Source organism: Benincasa hispida, chromosome 4 (genome assembly GCF_027475165.1).
Source record: "Benincasa hispida cultivar pf3 chromosome 4, pf3_genome.v1.1, whole genome shotgun sequence".
Lineage (NCBI taxonomy): Eukaryota > Viridiplantae > Streptophyta > Magnoliopsida > Cucurbitales > Cucurbitaceae > Benincasa > Benincasa hispida.
The window spans coordinates 61162134-61186040 of NC_143481.1; the positions used below are offsets into that span (position 1 = coordinate 61162134).

At 33.7% G+C, this 23907-nt stretch overlaps 2 protein-coding genes across 4 annotated transcripts; both read left to right on the forward strand.

Annotated features, from left to right (window-relative positions):
• Positions 1–5349: 5349 nt before the first annotated feature.
• ERCC1 (nucleotide repair protein) lies at positions 5350–17267 on the forward strand. 3 transcript variants are annotated; one of them, XM_039028664.2, is made up of 13 exons: positions 5350–5639; positions 5740–5839; positions 5934–5997; positions 6086–6207; positions 6813–7100; positions 7304–7424; positions 11793–11896; positions 12806–12905; positions 13031–13107; positions 13239–13338; positions 13526–13597; positions 13689–13757; positions 16599–17267. In XM_039028664.2, exons 5-13 carry the CDS (start codon positions 6868–6870, stop codon positions 16890–16892), a joined length of 1170 nt encoding a protein of 389 aa, XP_038884592.1. In that variant the 5' UTR covers positions 5350–5639; positions 5740–5839; positions 5934–5997; positions 6086–6207; positions 6813–6867; the 3' UTR covers positions 16893–17267. The 3 variants fall into 3 exon arrangements, with proteins under 3 accessions (XP_038884592.1, XP_038884593.1, XP_038884594.1); XM_039028665.2 differs by having other exon boundaries at positions 5401–5639; positions 5789–5839; XM_039028666.2 differs by having other exon boundaries at positions 5426–5639; positions 13689–13746.
• A 2297-nt stretch (positions 17268–19564) lies between these two features.
• TY2 (thioredoxin Y2) lies at positions 19565–23659 on the forward strand. The gene is made up of 5 exons (XM_039028111.2): positions 19565–19856; positions 20388–20476; positions 21426–21603; positions 22119–22189; positions 23496–23659. The coding sequence occupies exons 1-4, from the start codon at positions 19665–19667 to the stop codon at positions 22182–22184; spliced, it is 525 nt and encodes a 174-aa protein (XP_038884039.1). The 5' UTR covers positions 19565–19664; the 3' UTR covers positions 22185–22189; positions 23496–23659.
• Positions 23660–23907: the final 248 nt, after the last annotated feature.

The window sequence follows — 23907 nt, forward strand, 5'->3', positions numbered from 1 at the left end:
TGAAAAATAAGTCTAAGTTCTTAAAAACATTTTTTAGTTTTCAAAACTTAGCTTTGTTTTTTTTAAAATAATAGTAAAAATTATATGACAAAGCAAGAGATTTAGAGATGGAAGAGATATTTATATGTTTAATTTTCAAAAGCCAAAAGTCACCAAACGACTCTTTTTTGTAACCTCTTAGGTCCCATTTGGTACCCGTTTCGTTTTTTATTTTTGGTTTGTGAAAATTAAGCCTATTTTCTCCCCATTTTGTACAATGATTTACATTTTTCTCAAGTACAATTATTGAATTTTTAGCCAAATTCTAAAAATAAAAACAATTTTTTAAAAGTTTCCTTTTTTAGTTTTCAAATTTTGACTTGGTTTTTTTAAACCATCGATAAAAAAGTTGATAACAAATGAAGAAATTTGGAGGTGAAATAGTGTTTATAGGTTAATTTTAAAAAACAAAATGGTTAACAAATGGGGTCTTAGTTTTTAGTTTTTAGTTTTTGAAAATTAAGCCTATAAATACTTCTTTCACCTCTAAAATTTCATGTTTTATTATCTACCTTTTACTAATATTTTTAAAAACTAAGCCAAATTTTAAAAATTAAAAATAATAGTTCTTAAATTTTGTTTTTATTTATACTTAGAAAGATACAAATCATTATAAGAAATTGAAAAAAAAAAACTTAATTTTTAAAAATGAAATGGTTACTAAAAGAGACTTAAATATAATTTAATCTCTCATTTTTTCATAGCCATCTATAAGTCAATCCTCCATATTTCTAATCGTGGTTAGTTTTTCTATATATATTCTCATGATTACAAAAAGTTAAGGGGGAGTTTCAAAAATAGAAAAATAAAGGAAAAGTATTTACATAAAATAACAAAATTTTAATCTTCTTTAATAGATGTTGACTTTTATCCGTGTTTTTTTTTTTTTTTTTTACTATTTCTATAAATAATTTGACCATTATTTCTATTTAGTGTAATAGGTACCTAACTATATAGCAACTATGATATATTATAAACAAAAGCCAACAACCAAAAGAATCCATTTGAACTGTATTTTGTAAACCTGCTTGATCGAATCTCTTTATCCACCCATCCTTTGCATTATATATTAGTTTAATCAACCTGTCATATGTTAGCATTAAGCTCATACGACAACTCTAACTGACAATGAAATTAATTAAGGCCATATTTATTTTCCTAAAAATATGATACTTCAATACTAATCCAAAAAGTAGATCATATTTGATTATGTTTTTTTTATTATTTATCTTTATTCTGTAATCGTAATGAAATATGAGGTTTACAGCCAAATTCGTAATCAACAAACACAAATCAATTACGAAGTTAAAGGTGATCAATCTGATTGTGTTTGAAAAGTGTTTGGGACCCACTAGCTCTTTTCATATACTTTTGAACGATTTTCTAATTTTTACCCTCGGATACCGTTACCATATAAATACTATTGTTACTATTATATAAGGAGAATTATGAAGCTGTCACAGTTACTGTTACCATTACAGATACCATAATCGATTGACCTTAAATGATAACGATAATGGTAACGGGAACAGTAAGAAGACAATGATACTAGACAAGGGCAAAATAAATAACCTCAATTGAAACTAAATACCTTTGCAAAATGGCCAAGTAAACGTGATCAAAAATAATTGAATTACGTTTGCAATTGAGACCCTTTACGATTGATGGAAACTACAAATTAGTAAATATGACCTAAAGTCAAAGAATTAAAGATGTATTCAACATTTAGAATAAATAGAAATAAACAATAAATTTTAGTTAGAACAAAATTTGGATGTTGTCTGGGTTGCACTTATCTTTGTGTAGTCCAAGTTGTGCAACTCGGGCAAGCAATTGTTCAATAAAAAATTGTTATGTGGCATTTTTTTTAAAAAAAAAAATTGTATGTAAAAGAAAAGGATGCATAGGATCTCAAGTGCAATCTAGGATTCACCTAGTCATTGTCTTTTTAGTTATATATGATGCATGTTGACATGTTTGGTGTTTTTTTTCTTTTTTTTTGTATTTTTTTAATTATTTGTTTCTAACTTTCTATTTTCAAAAGATACGTGACATGTTTGGTGACAATTTTTAGTTTTCTATATTTCAAAAATAGATTATGATCGAAATAAGGTCGAGAAGGGGAACAAGATCACTACTCGAGACTACCATGAAGAACATCGCCAACAAGTTAGAGTTCAATTACGTTTAGAGACCAATTAGATATCGAGGACAAGGGGAGGGAATATGGGTGAAAATGGGAAAGGATTCTACATCTTCATGTTTGGGAAAAGATTTATAAATTTGGACAAGTTATTTCCATGAATGTTCATAGTAAATATATGCATTATATACTCTGGTAAAAGTGAATTACTTGTTATTATTGTTACTATTATTTACAATATGTTTTGTAAAGCAATGTGGTTGAGTTAGGGAGGAGTGGCAAGTCTTCTTTTCAATTCATTTTGATGTTGTAACTTGTCACCTAATTAAGAGAGTGGAAGGAATTGATTTGTTTAGCGTAACGGATTAGGGAGTTATTTGTATGTAGGGATGGTGTTAACACCCTACATCGTTTATGAAAATCAATTACAGTATTTTGTCTTTTATATCCAAATTCTCAAATAAATTAATGTCAATTTAAAAATATTTGATTTTTAAGTATCTCATTTATTGGAGACAATAACCCTTTAAATATCTTTACGATAGTATGATATTATCTATTTGGGCATAACCCTCATTACTTTACTTTTAGTTTCACTCGAAATGTATCATCTCATTGGAGATAGTTGACCTTGCTTATATACTCATAGTCTTTCTTTTATCTAGTCAATGTGAGACTTTGGTTATATTCTCAACATATCATGCTTACTATTCTATATTTTAAAGATAACATATGAATTAATAATTTTGGATGAGACACATTTTCTGCATTTAAAGGATATTAGAACATCATTCTCTTATACATAGTTATCTAGTTTCTGATTTTTTGTTTTGAAAATTGTGTTGGTTTTCTTGTCATTTCTTTAGGATGAATTTCTTCTTTCTTAAGAGAACATTTAAATTCATAACCATTTGTAAAAATCAAAACAAGTTTTAGAAACTAATTATTTAGGCTATATTTGATAATCATTTAGTTTTTGATTTTTTGTTTTAATTTGAAAATTAAATCTATAAACACATTTTCCACCTATTGACTTCTATGTTTTGTTCTTTATATCTTAAAAGTGTTTCCAAGCTGAAATTTAAAAGGGAAAAAAAAATAGTTTTTTAACCACTTGTTTTGTTTTTAGAATTTGACTTAAAAATACAAATGTGCTTATATAGAAAAAAAGAAAATCATGATTAAGAAATTGTGAAAAAAAACAAGCATAAATTTCGAAAACAAAAAAGCCAAATAGTTAATAAACGGGATCTTAATTTTTAAAACTTGACTCGGATTTTGGAAACATCCCTAAAAGTGTATGCCCAAAAAAAACCAAAAACCAAAAACTAAAATCTTGTTTAACAACGATTTCATTTTTCTTTTATGTTTTTGAAATTTATGTTTTCGTTTCTTCCAAGGTTTTCAGTTATGATTTCCACTTTTGTTAAAGAAATACTTGAATTCTAAGTTAAATTCCAAAAACAAAAGGTACTTTTTTTAGTTTTCAAGCTTGATTTTTTAGAACCTTAAATAGTTGAATGTTGATAACAAAACCTATAAATTTATAGGTAAAACTAGTGTCTATAAGTTTAATTTTCAAAAATAAAAAATAAACTAATTATCAAACGAGATTTTAATTTTTCCAATTTTTTTGTTTGGTCCTTATCGGAAATTCTTTACCTTTAAGAAATTTAATAAATTTCTAAAAGGAAAACATGCCTATAAGGATAGAGAGATAACATAATACATTACTTACTAGGTTTTATATCACAATCCCAAAGTGATATCTTTAACACTTATTTTAAATTTTGAGGTTGAAATAGTGAATTTCACAGCATGATTTGTAAGATTGGTAGGTTTCAAACATTCTGAACATAATTCTATGTCAATGTTAAGGTAATTGAAGATGATTTAGAGCTTTCAAATCACGAGAAGAAGTGTTGCAACTAAAAAATCTAAGAGGACAATGTTCACAAATTGACAACAACGTCTCAATGTCCCAAATGCTAGGGGTGTTTAAATAATCCGACAACCCAGACTACCCAACCCAAAATATAAGGGTTGGGTTGAATTAGTTTTGTTTTTGGGTTGGGTTGGGTTGGGTCATGGGTTGGCTAAAAAAAATTTGGGTCGACCCAACTCAACTCAATTTTCTATATATAAATAAAATATCATATATATATTTTTCTTTGTTTAAAATTTGATTATTTTGTATTGATTAATTTGTGAATTTTAAATATATTTTTTAAAAAATTATTATGATATTTGTCTTTATTTGAAGTTTACAACAAATATCTTAGATATAATTGATATTTAGCACTTGAATTTTATGAGATTTTAGTTATTAGTTATGTGTTGTATATAAATTTACATATTTTTTAATTAAAAAAATAAATTATAACCCGACAACTCAACCTGAAATTTAAGGGTTGAGTTGGTTGGGTTAGAGACTTTATTTAGGTTCTTTGAGTTGCCAACCCAACCAACCCGAATTTTTGAGTTAGTCCAAAAAATACCCTCAACCTAATCCAACCTAACCCATGTACACCCATATCAAATGCATCAGTCCAATAGACTTGACTTGAGGCCACTGCATCGAGACGGAATATAATTTTTGAAAAATTCTGAGAGCGTCTCAACACTGTAACCTTGTTTTCCAACTAATTTTAGAGACTTAACCCTATTTCAATTTCTACACTTTTTTTTTTGTGAGTTTAAGGAGACTTTTCATTCTTTTATTTACAATAGTTTTGAAATTTTGGATTAGATTTTGTATTTAAATATTGTGTAATTTTGTTAGTTCCTAGAAATAGTATATCCATATGCATTTTCAAATAATTACCATGCATTTTAATTTAATATCCTACCATTTTTTAGATAAAAACTGTATATATATTATAAATACTATACAATAATAAATGTCATACTTAGTGTCTAATGTCAAATGTCATTGTCTCATTATCACATGTGTTAATTATGTGTCATTCAACCACTTATGCATAGTGTTCAAGTGTGACACTTTTTACTTGTCAAAAATTTTCTATAAATAAGTGGTCATTTGTGGATTTTGTAGAGATATATATACTGATAGTGGAGATTTTTTTAAGAAATTTCTTATTTTTTTATTATTTTATTTATTTATATATTATATTTATTAATATTCGTGTTTCCGTTCATTTTTCTCCAACAAATTCATAATAATTTAAATATCTTTCAAAATTCGAGTGGTTTTACTCATCAATTTGATGTTAAATAACTCTTAACTTCAGATGTGTTACTACATTGATACTTCATAACTCAAACACGGGTAGAGAAGGAAAAAGAACCGCGCGTCATCATTTCACCTCTCGCCTGCGATCACCCGATAACTCCTCCTCCAGCCGCTGCCCTTCGCTGGTCGCCGCCCTTCACCGCCTCCACCGATTGTCGCCGGCCACGCTTCGCCCGCTGACCTGGCCATCGCCTCCCGTCACCGGTAACGTCGCTGCTCTGCCTCTTCTTTCTTTCCTTCTTTTCTTTCTATCTTCTCGATTCTTCTCTTTCTCATTCTTTTCCTTTTCTGATCACGCAATCAGACACCACAGCCGCCACTCTCACCCATCCTTTCTGCCATTCTCTGTTCAGCGCTGTTTTTGGCACGTCTCCAGTCGCTGTTGCCGCTGATCGTGGCTGTAGGTAAGGGTTTGGAAGGAGTTTTGAGTTTGTTAATTTTAAAATACCCATTAAGTTTTAGCCTAAGTTTTGCTTTACCATGGTTTTTGGACGTTAGATTTGTGATTTAGAGGAATTTAAGGCCGCTGTCCAGCAAGGGATTTATATTGGGTGACATTTCGGTAAATTTTAAAGCCTTCAAGTCCTTTAAAATCTTATATTGGTTGCTGTATTTGGGTGATTAACACTTAATTCTGCGTTCTTGCCTAGATTCAAATTTCAAGCTATATAATCAGTAGAATTTGGTGAACTGGATAAAGGGACTTTTGGGCGGAGCATGGTTTTTGCAAGCTAAAGGGAATTTACCTTGATAGTTTTTGTTTCAATCTAAGGTAAGTGGTTCTCTGATGATGGATTTAGAACTATTGTTTTTCCATGGAATAGCACTATATGCCAACCTAATGTCCATATGATATCATATTGTGATACTGATAAGCATGTTTGATTATTGGTTGTAAGCGTGTCGTGTACATTGACACTTCGTGTGACGCAAATGTCCATAACACGAGCTCTGTGTGGGTTATGAGTTATGTACACCGTATCTGTGTGATGTGTTATATCTCATGAAATATTAACTATTATGGGTTATGTACACCATATCTGTGTGACGCGGGTGTCATAACATCTAAGCTTATGTTTTGTACCTTGTATGTGTGCCATATGCATTTGAACATTTGTATGATGTGTCTGTGTGACGAGTATTTATATAATACTCACCCTTTACGCTTTTGTTTCTCTCCCACATAAGGGCCGTGTTTGAGGCAGTTGATAGGACATTGCTAGTTGTGCCATGGGGACAGGGTGTCATGACCTTCCGCATCACTAATTTATCTTTACCATTTTCATCGAACTATTTAAGAGTATGAGGGCTAGTCTTGATTTGAGACATATGTTTTTATTACTAAAAGTTTGTTTTGTTTAAATTGTTATTTTAAAGGGATCCCTTTCAGCATCTCAATTTCCAGAATCTGAAATAGCACAAAGGGAAGATTATGGAGGAAGGAAACGAGGAAGAGAACTTACAGCAAACCGCTCACAAAAAGAGTAAGACCATTATCAAGATACCCTCTTATCAAGAAGTCATCGAGAGCTCACAGCCAAAGTCACAATCCTTCTCCCAAGCCTTTGCGTTCCTCAAATCCTCTGAATTTTACTCTCCTCCTCCAAAACCAGCATCTGCCTCCTCCTCTCAATCCTTGTCGGCTTCTGAGATCACAAACCCAAGGTGCCTGTTTCCCCATTTCCTTTTCAAAGTCACTGTTTCATTCATGGCATCCAGAATTTAATTTCTTTTTCTGCCCTTTTCGTCTTTTTGTCTTTTTATCTCTCTCTCTCTCTCTCTCTTTTTTTTTTTTTTTTTTTTTGTGATATTGTCTTTTGGGTTAGTCGGATTTCAATATGCTTTTTGTGGTTTTTTGTTGATTTCAGAAAAAATGATCAACTAGATACCTCATCTTCTTCAACATCAGCTTCTACAACTACTCCAAATAATAGCTCGTCAGTGCCGAGCTCTGTTAGTCACAATGCTATTCTTGTGAGCAATAGACAGGTGAGGTTGTTAATATAAGGAACTTGCTGGAACTCTCTTAATTTGAATTGGTAGTTTGGTCACCGTGTTTCTCCATTGGTGGATTTTGTTGGCAGTTTATAAATGGTTTGGATCATAATGTGGGGATTATGATACGCGATTTCATTGGCTGGCTGTCTTGTAGCTTATCTTTGCATGGTAGATGCGTCAATTAATTACTAGGAAGATTGAAAAATATTACATGATTGTTAAGTCATGACTTACTAATATCAAATTTAGTGATGATACTTCTAAAATGTCACCATTCTATCAAACTAGTCATGAAAGTAATATTGTCAGAATTGATTCTTGTGATGAATGTTCATATAGAAGGGTTCAGAGACATGATGGAAGATTTTTTATATGATAACCCTAGCAATTTGAAAATTAGGAACTATTTTGTCGAACCTCTAATATCAAATTCTAAAACCCTCCAAATCAATTTGACGTCAATCTAAAGGGAAAGATTAAAGTTGGATTACCTTTTGATCGAAGATTAAGAGATAAGGAGAACTAGTTCCTTACTCAAAGTTTCGAACACTTCACAAGCAAGTTGATCAATCCCTCTTGAGTGTTCTTGGCATGCAATCTTGGCTCAAGAATTGCAAAGTGGTGATGAGGCTCCTTCATCTGCTAGAAGGTTTTCATTTAGAAAACCCTAACAACTTCAGAATTTCGAAAATTCAGTATTGTGTTCCATTTTACCCCTTAAAACCTATCTTGTTTAACCAAAGGGACTTAAAAGTCCATTCTACCCCTAACTCAAAAATACTAAAATCCCAAATAAGACATATATGGGTCCAAAAATGAAAACACCAAAATAAAATATGCTTGCAAATAAAATAACACTAATGAGATTTTATAAAGCTCAATCAATTTTATCTTGTAGCATCAAATGGAACCTATCATAGAGCTTCTGATTAGTTGTAGTTGTTTGAATCCCCTCAATTGAGTTTATCTTTATTTGTATGCAAGAATTCAATACTACTAGTTTTTTGGCTATTGAATGGGCGATTGGTCTTGAAGGTAACACGAGAATGTCCTGGTTCATATAAGTTTCAAGGTTGGTGAAGGCATATCTCAAGAATTTGCTCCTTGTTGATGATAAAACTCTTTTAAGCTAGTGGTGAGAAATATTTTGGTAATCTTAATGGAATGTGGATGGTCTCTGAAGAGATCTATTGGGCTAGCATTAATAGATTGAAATCCTCAAGCCAAGCAGTCAAATTGTGATGTGCATAAATTAGCAAATAAAGTCAATTGGTTGGTTGTAAAATGTCCTATTCCTCCTTTGTTATTTTGGTTTTCCTTTTTCTGTGACACTAGGTAGAATTCCTTATTGGGTTGGTGAGAGTGATCAAGTACAAAAGAAACTTCCATGTTAATTCTTGAAAAAGGACGTAGACTTAGTTTAAGTCTATGTTATGGATAATAAACATTCTCCAATTTACCGTTAATCTATGTTATAGATACTAAATATTCTCTGACTTATTATTAGTCTATGTTATAGATAATAATAAATATTCTCCGACTTATTGTCAGTCTATGTTATAGATAATAAATATTCTTTGACTTACTGTCAGTCTATGTTATAGATAATAAATATTCTCCTCCATTTCCCCTTCCCTTTTTTTTTTTTAATGTAAACAACTGCTTTCATTGGAAAAAAAAATGAAAGAATACAAAGGCATACAAAAAACCAAGCCCGCAGAGCCCCTAAAGAAAGGGCTTCCAACTAAGAGAAATATTTCCAAGGGAATAATTACAGAAAGTGTTCGAAATTGAAGCCCACGGAGAAACATGAAACCTCACCAAGGACCAAACCTCACTTTGGTCTCTCTCCCTACACTAAACACTTTGTTGTTCCTCTCCCCCCAAAGATCCCACAAAAGAGCACACACCCCCGCAAGCCAAATAAAACGACCTTTCCTTTAAAAGGCGGATGAAGGAGGAACTCCCCAAACATCGAACAAACAACCCTTTGACGAGCGAGCACAAAGCCAAACTCTTGAAAAGAATCATTCCACACAGATCTTGCAAACAAAGGATGCAGCACCAAGGACCGATAAGCGAAGGCATCTTTCTCAAAAGCCTTTCCACTGTCAAGAGCCTTTCCATTTTAGAAACTTTGGTGTTAACTGAAATTTCATTTTGAAAGTCTTCCAGAGGACAATAGGTGTCATCTTGTCTAATGGGAGGTTGTGCCCTTATAAGTCAGCGATGGGGTACAGGTGTTGGGAATTTAGTGAAAGTTCTTGGAAATAAAGATTACGAGGATGATTAAATTATTCACTTGGTTGGTTTTGTTAGGGGAGCTAATACTGTTTGCACTATGGGGTTCTTAGTGAAAGTTCTTGGAAATAAAGATTACGAGGATGATTAAATTATTCATTTGGTTGGTTTTGTTAGAGGAGCTAATACTGTTTGCACTATGGGGTTCTTAGTGAAAGTTCTTGGAAATAAAGATTACGAGGATGATTAAATTATTCACTTGGTTGGTTTTGTTAGAGGAGCTAATACTGTTTGCACTATGGGGTTCCGTCATTCGTTATCTAATAGGGAAACAAGGGATATTGTTGCTATACTCTCTTTATCTTGGGCTTTTTGGTTTTCTGATGGGAGAAGGGACTTTTGTGTGTAGTGCCATACCCCTTTAGAGGGCTTTTCTTGTAATTCCTTTTTCTTTGTCTAGACAACCCTTCTCCCTTGAGAGATTCAGTCTATGCCTCGATGTAGGGGATGAAAATCCCCAAGAAGGTTAAGTTCTAGTTTTGTCACTCATTATTTGATAGGGAAATGGGGATACTGTTGTTCTTCTCTCTTTATTGGAGGATTTTTAGTGTTTTGATTGTAGAAGGGACTTTCGTGTGTGGTGCCATAATCCTTGGGAGGAAGTTTTTGGTAATTCTACTTCTAGTTTTGTTGCTTGTTATCTGATAGGGAAAGGGGATATTATTGCTCTTCTCTCTTTATTGGAGGGTTTTCAGCCTTCTGATGGGAGAAGGGACTTTCGTGTGTGGTGCCCTAATCCTTCAAAGGAAGTTTTTGGTAATTCTTTTTTTTTTGTCGGTCAAGCCTTCTCCCTTGAGATATTCGGTCTATGCCTTGATTGGAGGATGAAAATTTCTAATTATGTTAAGTTACTTATTTGGCTGGTTCTTCATGGTGGGTTAATACTTTAGACAGGATGTCGAGGAGGATGCCTTCCTTGATTGGGGTTGTGGTGCTCCATTCTGTTTAGGAGAACTGAAGTGGACCTTGATCATCTTCTTTGGCATTTTGATTTTGCATATGCTATGTGAATTTTTCTTTGATAAGTTTGGTTTTTTCTAGCTAGAGAACATGATTGCTAAGAGGTGATTGAGAAGTTTCTTCTTCATCCTCGAAAGGAAAGTTCTTGTGTTTCGCGGGAGTGTGTTATTTTGTTGGGTCTTTGGGGTGAGAAGAACAATAAAACCTTTAAAGGGCTTGAGCAAGCTCCTTATGATGTTTGGTCCCTCGCCAGTCGCTAGGTTCCGTATTTCCTTGTGGGCTTTGGTTATTGAAGCTTTTTTATAATTATCCGCTTAGTTTTATCTTGCTTGGAACTTTGGTTTTTTGAAATTAGAAGTAAAGGATAATTACATTTATATTTAAATTACGAGCAAAGACAAGAGTTAAAACACCCCAATTTCTAAACATCAATTCATGAGCTTGCTCTACTGTTCTTGTATTTCGTCTCATGTTCCTTTCCAGCCACACAAATCGAAGTATGGCAAAGACTCTAACCTACCAGAGATTGCAGGATGTGTTTGTTGGGATATTGGCTTCTGTTTATTCTATGGAGAATTTTGCTCGTGGGGGAAAACAGGATATTTTATGGTAGGAATGTCTTTAGAGATAGCTTAGAGCATTCACACTGCAGCACCTCACTCTAGACTTTTACCCTCTCTTCAAGAGGATCTGTTTAACTACGATTCACTTTATTATTAATGTTTTTCTTCCTTTCTTCTCTTTATCAAATGGATCGAACCTGCAACGTGGAGCATTGGACCTAGCTCAGCTGCCTACTGCCCCACTAAGCCAACAAGCTACCAAATTATCTGGGTTTTTATTTTATTATTATTATTGTCTTTAATGTTGCCAACTTGCCCAATGCCTAAGGACATCTATCGTCCATCTTTTTTGTGTTACTTAACTATTGGTATTCCTCTATTCTCAATGAAAATGTTTCTTAATCTAAAAAAAAAAAGAGAGAGAAATAATGAATATAAGCTTTTTGGCTTATTACTTCAAGTTTATTTTATTTGAAGTTTATGCCATTGGTATGTCGTTAATAATAGTGAATTGGTTCATCTCATGTTCTCTCAGAAGGGAAATCCCCTTCTCAAACACGTCAGGAATGTGAGATGGGCTTTTGCAGATGTAGTACCTGATTACTTACTTGGACAAAGCTCTTGTGCTCTCTATCTAAGGTTTGAGTTTCATTCCCTTTCTATTTACTCTACTCATGGTATCAAAAGAAATAAAATTGAGCTCTCTAGATTTAGAGTGTCCAGTGTGCTATGAGCTTGGTTTGTCTGACTTGTGTGCAACACTGGCACTCATAAACGGTAGTTTCTGAACCCTTAAAGACGTTCCTACTAGGCTTCTATTAAATGTGGTTGTATTTGCATATTAGAGTTCTGGTATGATGGAAACATTTTATTGTTTTTATAAGAACCAAACTTTCGTTGAGAGAAATAAAAGATTGTACAAGCCATACGAAAAACAAGTTCACAAAGGAAGCCCAACATTAACTACATGAACAAACCCCTGTCCACCAAAATGAGATTCAGCTGGTAATTACAGAACACCCAATCATTGGGCGTCTATAAAGAAGACTTAGACCTGACCAACTCCCAAAGCCCCTCCCAAGATCCCTTATCCCCTCTAAAGATTGTATTGTTCATCTCCAATCAAATTCTCCACAAAATAGCAACAAAAAAAAAAAAAAAAAAAAAAAAGAAGAAGAAAGGAAAACAGTCTAGATTGCCACAAAACCCTTCTTTATCCTGAAAAGAAGCGTTCAAGAGCACCTCCTCGATCATAGCAGCCTCTATTGAAAGCCAAAATGAACCTGACATCCTGAAGAACCGTCTCTAAAGGGAGAAAGAAAAATGAAAATACAAAAGTAAAAATCAAGGTCCCCCTGGCTCCTGTTGCTAATTGCAAACAACGCTGCACTAGAGAGCTTTAGCATTTGAATGTACAACTTTAGTACTGGTTTTGATCTCTCACACCATCTTATCCGGGCAAAACATTATGCGTCAATCGTTTAGTCATCTTCTTAGTTCTTCCATATGTTAGAATATTTCATTGATTAGATTAGTCCTTTTTTGCAGTCTTCGGTATCATCTACTGCATCCGGACTACCTGTATTACCGTATAAGAGAATTGCAAAAGAATTTCAAGCTTCGTGTAGTTCTGTGTCATGTTGATGTGGTAAGAAATCATACTGGCTGGCCCGGTTTTTTTCCTGATGAAGACTTCATATAGTTAATTTAGTTACCAAAGTGTAGTCATTTTGATGCTTGTGTGAAGTAATGGCATGTTTTAGTTTATTTCAGGAAGATGTTGTGAAGCCTTTGCTTGAAGTCACCAAAACAGCTCTACTTCACGATTGTACCCTTCTTTGTGCTTGGAGGTACATTTTTTATGCTCGTGTGAAGTTATTTTTGGCTGGCTTATTTACTTCTTTTTTTCTTGGTTGAGGTAAAGAGTAGCGACCCCATGCCAGGAAATTGACTTTTGGATTTTATTTCTGCTTTTTATTAGTTTGGAGGAGTGTGGTCGCTACTTGGAGACTATAAAAGTTTATGAAAACAAGCCTGCAGATCTTATTCAAGGCCAGATGGACACCGACTATCTGTCACGGGTATTGATTTTTTAAAGCTTTTTACCTATTGAACATTTATTTCGTTTCTGTGACACCAATATCATGTGGCCTTATATTTACATCACCTCTTAGCTATTTTTTCCAAAAAGTCAAGTCCACCACAATTGATTTTACTTTCTTAGCTCTTTAAATATGTTCTGAATTAAAATTCTCGTTTTAATTGTAGCTAACTCATGTCCTGACATCAGTTCGGCATGTTAACAAGACTGATGTGGTCACCCTTGGAACGACATTTGGGGTAACCCTCTGCTGTCTTTCACTAAGGTTCTTCCATTCTTGTCTGTTATGTCTTCTTCGGTGTAAAACTGCTAATTTGTTTTCTGTTGCAGTCTCTATCTCATATTATGGATGCATCCATGGAAGATCTAGCTCGTTGCCCTGGTATAGGTGAGCGCAAGGTATTCCCTTTTCCAAAGCAGGACCCTTTTCCAAGTGTTCTTAGTTCTTGTTATACTCTTTTTCATTGGAATCGTAAATTTCTTTTGAAAATATCCCATGTCTTTGATGTCATCCATAATATTTTGACGTGGTTTAAGCTAGAAGTATTCTATATCATCGACAATACAATAACATGCTTTTAGTATGTAAGTAATAATAGAAGCATTTACATCCATACTGCGTGGAAACATTTACATGGTTTGAAGGAGGTTCGGGAGGATTTGGGTAATGAGCCCTCTGACCTGTAAGTTACTCCGACGATGATTCATTTCTTTCCTCTTTTTTCGTTCCCGAGCGTAGCCTACCGTCGGGAGGAAGACTTGGATCATGTTCTTTGGCGCTACGAGTTTGCGAACTGTCTGGAATTATTTTCTCTAGACGTTTGACTTGACGTGTGTTCGCCATAGGGGTGTTAGAGATATGATGGAGGAGTTCTTCCTTAATCTGCCGTTTGGGGAGAGAGATCGATCCCTCTGGCTTGCTAGTATTTGTGCTATTGTTTGGGTGCTATGGGACGAGAGAAATAGGCGGGTGTTTAGGGGAATTGAGAGGGATATTAGGGATGTTTGGTCTCTTGTTCATTTCCATGTTTCTCATTGGGCTTCGATTGCAAAGGCTTTTTGTAATTATTCCATTGATATGATTTTGTATAGCTGGAGTCCCTCCCTGTAGTGGGATTCCCCATTTTTTTGTTGGTTGAGTTTTTTTGTTCACGTGTGTATTCTTTCATTTTTTTTCTCAATCAAAGTTGTTCTTATTATAAAAAATAAATAAATAATATTAAGGGGGTGTTTGGCTCACCAACATGAGTTGAGTTGAGTTGGTACGATATACCAACTCATTGTTTGACCCACCAACTTTAAATGTTGGTGGAGTTTAGTTGGTATATTTTACCAACTCACCCCAATTCTCCTTTCTTCCTATGTTTTCAATGGCTCCACCCATCGACCACTGTCACACATTGAGAACTAACTTTGGGCTTCGACAACCACCTTTGATGACAACTCCGACGACCAACTCTGGTTCTGACAACCACTTCTGATGGAAACTCCGGCAACCAACTCCGGGCTCCGACAACTACCTATGATGACAATTCCAACGATGAAATCCAGACTCCGATAACCACCTCCGATGACAGCTCCAGCGACCAACTCCGAGCTCCGACAAACTTTGTGCGACCAACTCCGATAACCAATTCTGGCCTCCGATAACCACCTCCTGTGACCCAACTCCGACGACCAATTGGCTCCGACAACAAATTCCAATGACCAACTCCGACATCTATCTTTGTAGGCTCCGACAACCACCCCCGACTACAAACTCCGATGAAAATCACCTTTGATGATCACTTTTGAGCGATCAATTCCGACGACCAACTCGAGGTTTCGACAACCACCTTCGACGACAAACTCCGACAACCAACTCTGATACCATCTTCATGTGACTAACTTTTGGCTTCGAGTCACCTCCGACTACAATCTCCAACGAAAATCATATTCGATTAACTTCGACGATCACTTTTGCCTGACCAACTCCAAGATTCGAAAACCACCTCTGATGACAAACTTCGACAACCAACTCCAATACACCTTTATGTGACCAACTTCAGGCTCCGACAACCATCTCCGGCTACAAACTCCAGCAAAAATAATCTTCGATAATCAATTTCGACAACCACTTCCGATTACTATAAGACTGATGACTGTTAAAGTATGTTGTAGGGTGGTTGATTATATAAAAAATATTATTGTCTACATTAAGTGCAATATTTATACGTAATGAATTCACATATTATATGAGCGTTAAGAATATTTAGACGAAAAATATGTATGTAGTTGAAAAGTATGCCACATATAAAAAAAAAACCATAAAATGAAAATTTTTTTTCTAGAATATTTTCCAGCAAGAATTAGTGAAAAATAGAGATTTGTTCTCTAATGATCCTTCAAATTTAGTGGAAATGAAAGTGAAACAGTTGAAGAAATGTGGTGACATTCCATTAACTGTTACGATGATGGGGGAGATTAAATTAAAATAATACATGATATAGTAAAAATATAGAGCAACAATAGATAGAAGAAGAAAAAGAAGATGATAATGAAATTCACGGAGAAGAATTGGTTAGAAAGTTTTGATTTCGCTTTAGTTTTTCATTTTATTTAACCATATTTCTACCCGAAATGTAATGGGTTAATTGTTGTTTATTGCCAAAAAAAGAAAGAAAGCAAGAAAGAAAAGTTCTAAAAATGAAAAGAAAAAAATTGCAGTCAATATTTTGTTCAAACAAAGATGGGTAGAATTATTGAATAAAAAAGTTTTAAAACAAAAATAGTAATCATAAGAGCATATTATTTAGAGTTAAAAAACTGTATCAGATACCCAGATATATGAACTCAACTTTGCATCTCAAACACAGACATGAACTCAGACTAAATAACTTTGTACTCCAAACACAAACATACAAACATATAAACTCTCAAGATATGTGGGAACTCCACAGACATGTGAACTCCAGACATAACTCAACTCAGCGTCCCAATCAGTTTTTAAGTCTTCAACTGTGATATAAATAGCTTGATGTTATATTTTTCTAAAAAATTTCACTCATAAATATGATATCATTCTCCTTAATATTCTGTGTATGATCTTGGTAGATTTTTAGGTTGTTGATAATTCTATTGAAACTGGCATTATTCATCCTCCACAGCTATCTAAATTTTGTTGTCAGGTGATTGAGGTTATTGCATTTAGAAACTTAAGAGTGATTTTTAGTTTGTTATTAAATTCCTCTTACTTGTCAGGTAAGGCGGCTGTACGACACCTTTCACGAGCCATTCAAGCGCATTGTTTCAACCCACCCTGGTGCTCCAGAAACTCCAACCCAGAATAATACCAAACCTCGCTCAATGGATGAAGAACAAGATGTGGATGAGAAGAGAACAGAAGATGGTAGCCAACACAAAAAGGAACCTGAATTAAATATCAAATCAGCTCTCTCTGCTGCTTTTGCCAAATATGCTGACAAAATTGGTAAAAATTGTAGCATGCCACGAGGAGAAGAAAGAGGAGAACCTGAAAGTAGCAACTTGCAGTAATTTTCAGCTTGTGGCCACCCAAATCCATTTAAAATGAAGACCAGCTGATAAGAAGTAGCAACTGAAGGTCTGCTTGTTCATGTTGCTGTAGAGTACGATCATGTTGCTACATCCTTCAGAACACAATCTGAACGCGCTCGTGTACTGTTTACAAATGTTGCTTCGCTATCAGTTGGAACACAAGATTGCAAGTGAGTTTTAGTAGTCCGAAAAACGACATGTAAATTATATTTGCTTTTTGTTATTGGTTGTTTTTAGTTGTAAAGCCTGTAATGTTTCCTGGACAAATGACAACTAAAGATGTTTATTTCCATGAAAAATGTAATCCATCAATGATAACCTGAAAAGTAAATTTTATTCGATTAGTTTGCCAAATCTATTGCAATTTGAGTGCAAGATCAGCTAGCATTTTTTAGATAGTTTTGAACAATTTTTTAATTGTGTCCACAAATATCATTATCATCACGATTATTGTTACTGTTATAATAGGGGAACTACCGTTATAGATATTAGTACTATTACTGATTGATCCTAAACAGTACCAGTAAGAAGATAATATAAAGTAAATATTGTAAAGTAAACAATACTAATGGTAATCAGATTGCGTTTGCAAAATGTTTAATAAACAGGATCAACAATTCAATTACGTTTGTGATTGAGACCCATTATGGTAATTTCACCAATTTAATTTTGATTAGGATTGGTAAGCGTGGCCTAAGATCACTAATAAGTTGGCTCTGTTTAGACACAACGAGGTTTCCATTTGCTGATTTAGCCTCAAATTATTTTTACAAAAGCAAAATTGGAACTTCCTTTTTATGTTTTTATATTTTTTTAATCATCAATTCATAAGTTTGAGTAGTAACTTCTTGTAGTTGAAGCCAATTTGTTTATATTTGGTGAGAAAGTGATCAACAAGCAGCTTTATTGCTTTTAGTTGGAAGGGAAAGCAGCATTTTGGCATCCTTGTATTAGTTTGGTGCTAGTTTTCCCAACTTGGTTCCACTGTATGATATTTTATTGGGTTTTATGGAAGGTAGACTTTTCCTTCCATTACAGAGTTTAAAATTGAATAATATTTGAAGTATAGGATCAAAATGATATTTTAATCTTTAAAAAATTTATCAAATTACCCGTTTCAAGAAATGGTTTCGGTCGATAATATTTTGTTTTGAATATTTCTTATTTTGTGTTTGTTGGTTTTTTTTTTTTAATATATTATTACACTTTTGATTTTAAGTTTTAGTTTAAATTGTATTTTGGTATAGAGTTTTCAAACTCAATAATTTTCCCTATCTATTCGGCTGCAACCAGCGATTCCATTTTTGAATTCAATTTGACACAAGACCACCTCTTGCCATCAATTTATATTTTGAGATCGGAGATTCCTCTTTTATCTTTTATCTGTTTTTGTTTTTTAATTTCAAGTATAGAGTATACCCAACATTTATAAAATATAAACCTAAAAAGAATGAACAATATTATTTCTCCTACTATTATGAAATGTAAATGTATATAAACCTCCAAAGGTACAAAAACGTATAATTTGTTTCAAGATTTTCTATGTGAGAATTGCATTATAATTAAATATAGTTTCAACCATGTCGTTAGATTTTACAAAAAGGTACTTTTACTTTTTATAAAACTGACTTTCTTATGTTATATTAGACTAAGAGTCCAGGATTATATGAATATCTAAATGAATTTATGAATATTTCCTAATTTTCCTTTGGATAATTGTGTGGCAGTCTACTAAAGAAAATTAGATCTCGAAGTGATTGCAATGTGGTTGAGATTCCGATTATAGCTGATCTTCTTCTTCATCTTGATCGAAATTCCATCGAAAAGTTTTTTTAAAAAAATTAATGATTTAAACTTGTGAGGAGTTAAATGGAATATATATATATATATATATATATTAATGTTATTTCTGACCATCTCTCCAAATGGATTTTTTAAAAATAATGTTATTTGAATATTTATTGACAAAAATAGGATTGTGAAATCGTGAACGGGGTCTACGAGTTTTGAGTCAGCACATAAATCGTGTACCCGTCCACGATTTAAGGCCAACAAATTAATACTAAATATTTTATTTTTTAGTTTTTTTTTTTAATTTCCGGAGAATGTTTTACTGTGAAATTCAAATTCTTAAAGGACGGTAAAATAAAAATTAAATCAAATTTCTAGCAGCGAATTAAGGGTAAATATATTTTTTTCACATTTTTCCCAACTTCCGTCTTCTTTTATTTTTTAGTATTCTTTTTATATTTTTGGAGAATTTTTTACTGTGAAATTCGGTAAAATAAAAATTGAATCAAATTTCTAACCACGAGTGAAGGCTAAATCTATTTTTTTCACATAGATTTGTTTTAGGTGAAGTATAGGGTACACTTTACATTTATAATTTCTTTCCTATATATCCTATTTTTATCATTACTTAAAAAAAAAGACATTATTCTTGAACTTACCCCTCCAAATGCCTCCGAGAATAAAATATTAAATTATTTTCCCCTAGTCTTTCTAACTAATATTATATTTTTCCTGTTTTTACATTTTATTTTTCTATTTCTGCCGTTGAGTAAAAAAAAGTCGATGCTCTGATTCACAGCCGTCAGATTCGGCATTCCTCTTGTTCCTTTCATCCAACGGCTGTCATTTATCTCCAACAATATAACTAGATTTTTCCTCCTCTCTTTTCCTTGTCCGATTAAGCCAAAACAGACGACAGAATTTCCTCTATCGACATTGTTGGAGCTGGGAGAGCTTCACATGGCGACCTCCATTTCAACTTCAGCTTATCCTCTACTCACCTCAGACCGCTCCAATCGCTTGCCTGCAAATGATTCTTCTTCATCCAGATTCTCTTCCTCCTCCTCTCTACACCTACCGCTTCAGCTTCGACGTGTCCGACTTGGAAACACTCGGATTTCAGCTCCGTCGCGATCTCGATCCTTTCCTGTGGTAGTTATCTCTTTTCATAGATTTTTTTTGTCGTTTTAAAGGAAGAATCTAATAACGAAATTGGAATCCATGGTCTTCCCCTTTTGTTTTGCGTCTACTTATTGATTTTTGGCTTTCTTCGCCTAATTCTAGCTATAAACATTCTGGAGAACGAAGCTGATGTGATTTAGTTGTTTTTCTTATACTTATGGAATTTCTTTTATTTGAATTTTAATTGTAACCGTGGTTGCTGCCTTCTTACGCAGAACTAGAACCTACGTGGTTCGCTCATCTAGTTGCAGATTAGGATTTTGTTTCTATCTGGTTCTATTATTTTTCAGAGTCATTCGATATTTCAGTTCTTAGGTAGTTTTCCGCGTTATTGTTCACTCTGAGTAGTTAGCGCTCTGCTTCATGCTCTTAAAATCACAACTGCTGTATTCATATTTTTTTCTGATTCTGGAGTGGGTTGTTTAAAAATGAATGACGATTTGAGTTCAAACTGCTGTAATGTATAACGATGGACTTGTATGTGCAAATTAACTTCTGTAGGTCAAAGCGAAGAACCAAACATTTTCTTCCTTTGATGATCTACTGGCCAACTCTGACAAACCTGTGTTAGTCGACTTCTATGCAACCTGGTTAGTCTCTTCTCTCTTGCGTGCACACACCTATTTTCAAAGTACTCGTTCTATAAGAGCATTGCTGTCGTAGTATTATGTATATTTCATCACATATCACTATCACAATTTTTTTTATGAGAAACAATAATCATAATTTCATTGATGATATTAAATTACAAAAGGTAATTAGTGCAGTAAGAGATTACATAGTGCTACTCCATTGTGAGATGAGAGAGGTAAGATTGTAATCACAAAAATAGGAAGTGAATTTACACCAAGATAGAGATTTATACTAAAGGGGATCAAACAAAGGTATGAAGTCTATTTCATTGTCGCCTAAGATGTGATGGTTTCGCCTCGATCCAAATGGACCATAGATAGGCTTTGATGATGAAAGTCCATTAAATCTCCCTTTCCTTCTTGAAGGGGTGACCAATGAGCAATATATTCTGTAGGATAAGGGGATCATTTGGGAGGACCATGTGATATTTGAAGGCACATCTTGATTCTATTCCAAAATGCTTGTGCAAAATCGCAATGCACCAAAATGTGCATAAGAGATTCTTCATATCTGTGACAAAGAACGCACCAGCTAGGGGCGGACAAAATCCATGGAACTATTTTTTTTTTTTTTTTTATCAATGCGTTGGTTGTATTGATGCCACCATAACTAACTTCCCAAAGATGTAGCCAGATGTTCTTTGGTATTGGTCCTTCACTCTCACAATGGTATTGGTAATCTGTGGGAATTATATTTTGAAATTATAATTTCAAAATAAGCCATTGTTCCTCCGGAGCAATGAGCCAGTGCTCGACTGTTGAGAAAATGAGTTGTAGAAAGTAGTGTAATGTTTTTAAATGATGAGTAAAATGTGGTATGCCGGTGTATTTGTTCACTTTTACTCAATGGTTTCAATAATAATAATAATAATAAAAATGATGAGTAAACATAGCTCCTCTATTGCAGGTGTGGTCCTTGTCAGTTCATGGTTCCTATTCTTGAACAAGTTAGTGCGGCACTGATTGACAAAGTCCAGGTGATCAAGATTGACACTGAAAAATATCCTGCGATTGCTGATAAATACAGAATAGAGGCATTGCCTACATTCATCCTCTTCAAAGATGGAAAACCCCTTGACCGATTCGTAAGTGAAAGCTTTGTATTATTTATAGCCATTTGGAGATATATCAAATGTATGACTAACTCTCTATGCGTGAAGAAATGACATATATGTTTCGGAATCTTATTCAATTTCATTTAAGTCGAATTGAAATGGGAAGCTCTTCAAATGATTAGTTGTGTCAAGAAAATTTGTATTTATACTCGAAGTTTCTATTAAGATTTATCCTTTATTGCTTTGAAACCATTGTCTACTGTATCTTTACTCTGCTTGTGCACCCAGTTTATTTCAAAGAGTTAAAAAGGTATGCCCAAGTTTTCATTGTGCAGTTTGCTCCCGTTTAACTTTAGCACATGCTATCTAGTCTTTCTTGCTAGGCTACAACTATTTTGCCTTTTCTTTTAGTTTTAGTGAGATCTCATAAACAATGTTTTAACATTTTAGACCTCCCTATTGAAATGTCAGTCAAACGAATGTTTAGTTTTTTGTGCTTAATTTATTATTTATTTTAAACATGCATGCGAATTATATATATGCAGGAAGGAGCTTTGGCTGCGCGTGAACTCATCCAACGCATTGAAGATTCTCTGAAGGTTAAGCAATAACAGGGGTGAGATTCTATAGCCAGATTGAGGAGTTTATCTAACTTGCATGCTTAAAAGATTTAGCATCCCAAACCAAATCAATAACGGGTATATGTGTCAAAATCAATTTTCTGCGAGTAATTTCAGATTCAAGTTTTGATAAAAATGAATAGATGAGACTTAAATAAATTATTTGTTTATAACTCATTTCTAGGAGTGTCATTAAGCACACAACTCACTTTTATAGGGTCTATCAAATTTGAGTCAGCTCGTTAATGTAAAAGGGGAAATTCTGGTGATGATAACCATACCCAACACTAAGTTGGGGTCTTCAGCCTCTTGCTTGTTAGTAGACCTAGACGTTACCTTCCCTTAGTAGTTTCCAATTCCTATTTATGGGGCAATCGTCCAAATGCCCTGTTTTTTTCCATTGAAAGCAGTCTCCTATCACTCTGTTACACGTCTGATGTTGTTTTTGTCACCAGTTTTGCACTCGGACTTTTTTCGTCCATTCTTTCCAACAACCATCTTTTGTTTTTCGTTAACTAGAACTCCGGTCTCCCTTGAGACTTTCTTTTTTGACCAGTCTCTTAAGGTTGACCCTTCAAAGTCCAAATCTTCTTTTAATGTTTGAGTTCTCTGCAGTACCCCTTTTTTTTCTCCACTCAGTTCCCGCAAGGGTGGTAAGAAAGCTCTAAGTTTCCTTTCAATGCTCTATTGAGTGTAATCTTCCTTGCCTAAACTTCGTAAACTTATCTTAACCTTCGTGGATTGGTCTAGTGGTAAATAGGGGGTATGACCTTGATAAAGGATTAATTAAGAGGTCATGAGTTCAATCTGTGGTGGCCACCTACCTAATATTTAATATCTTTTTGAGTCTCCTTGACACTCAAATGTTGTAGAGTCAGGCGATTTCTCCCCCTTGTTAGTCAAGGTGTGCGTTAGCTAGCCCGGACACTCATAGATATCTACGACCTTACTTGAATAGGATCTATTCTATAGGTTGTACAAATGTGTTTTTGAGTTCTAAAGAGATATGTCTAGTATGATATTCTGAGTGTTTTTTTCATCTTGAACTTAATTCAATTTTAAAATTAAATCACGTACTAAATCTTTGAAGTCGGCATAAATTGATAGTTTCTTGAAGTATTTGAATGTCGATTGATAATTAATAATATCAATTATGCCCATTCACATTAATGTATTACTTTTGTATGAATTGGCTTGCATGACAGGAATACTCTATAAAGAACTTTCCTGATACTATAAACTCAAAATTTTGAAGAAATCTTGATTTATCCTTCTCAAATATGGAATGTTAAAAACATGCAGGGGAGATCTGACTGAGAAAACATGGAAATGGAAATCAATGTTCGACAGGAAAACTCTGGGTAATTGTAGATCACTGTGTAAACTTGTATCTAATTGAAATATTTGAAGAATGTAACTATAGACGTTCGTATTAATCACAATTTTTATTTATTTTATTTTCATAAGATGCTTAATGTTCATGATAAATTAACATTTTGCGGCTATGTTTACAGAGTCGGGCGAACCAATTAATGAGTTGGTGTGAAATTTTTATAACAAGAACTAAATAGGAGTTGTTGTGTATTTGAGTTTTTAATTTGAGTGGTTATATTCTTTTAGGGTCATGAAATTGTTGCAATTATTCAATTAGATCATATTGACTTATAATTTCGGTTTTCAATTGCAACATTTTTACAAGTTTGTTGCAAGATCT

Coding starts and splice junctions, on each gene's coding strand:
- ERCC1 (XM_039028664.2), top strand. CDS start 6,868: ATGGAGGAAGGAAACGAGGAAGAGAACTTACAGCAAACCGCTCACAAA. Junction 12,906..13,030: donor TTCTGTGTCATGTTGATGTG/GTAAGAAATCAT, acceptor AGTTTATTTCAG/GAAGATGTTGTGAAGCCTTT. Junction 13,108..13,238: donor ACCCTTCTTTGTGCTTGGAG/GTACATTTTTTA, acceptor GCTTTTTATTAG/TTTGGAGGAGTGTGGTCGCT.
- TY2 (XM_039028111.2), top strand. CDS start 19,665: ATGGCGACCTCCATTTCAACTTCAGCTTATCCTCTACTCACCTCAGAC. Junction 20,477..21,425: donor GTCGACTTCTATGCAACCTG/GTTAGTCTCTTC, acceptor CCTCTATTGCAG/GTGTGGTCCTTGTCAGTTCA. Junction 21,604..22,118: donor GAAAACCCCTTGACCGATTC/GTAAGTGAAAGC, acceptor ATATATATGCAG/GAAGGAGCTTTGGCTGCGCG.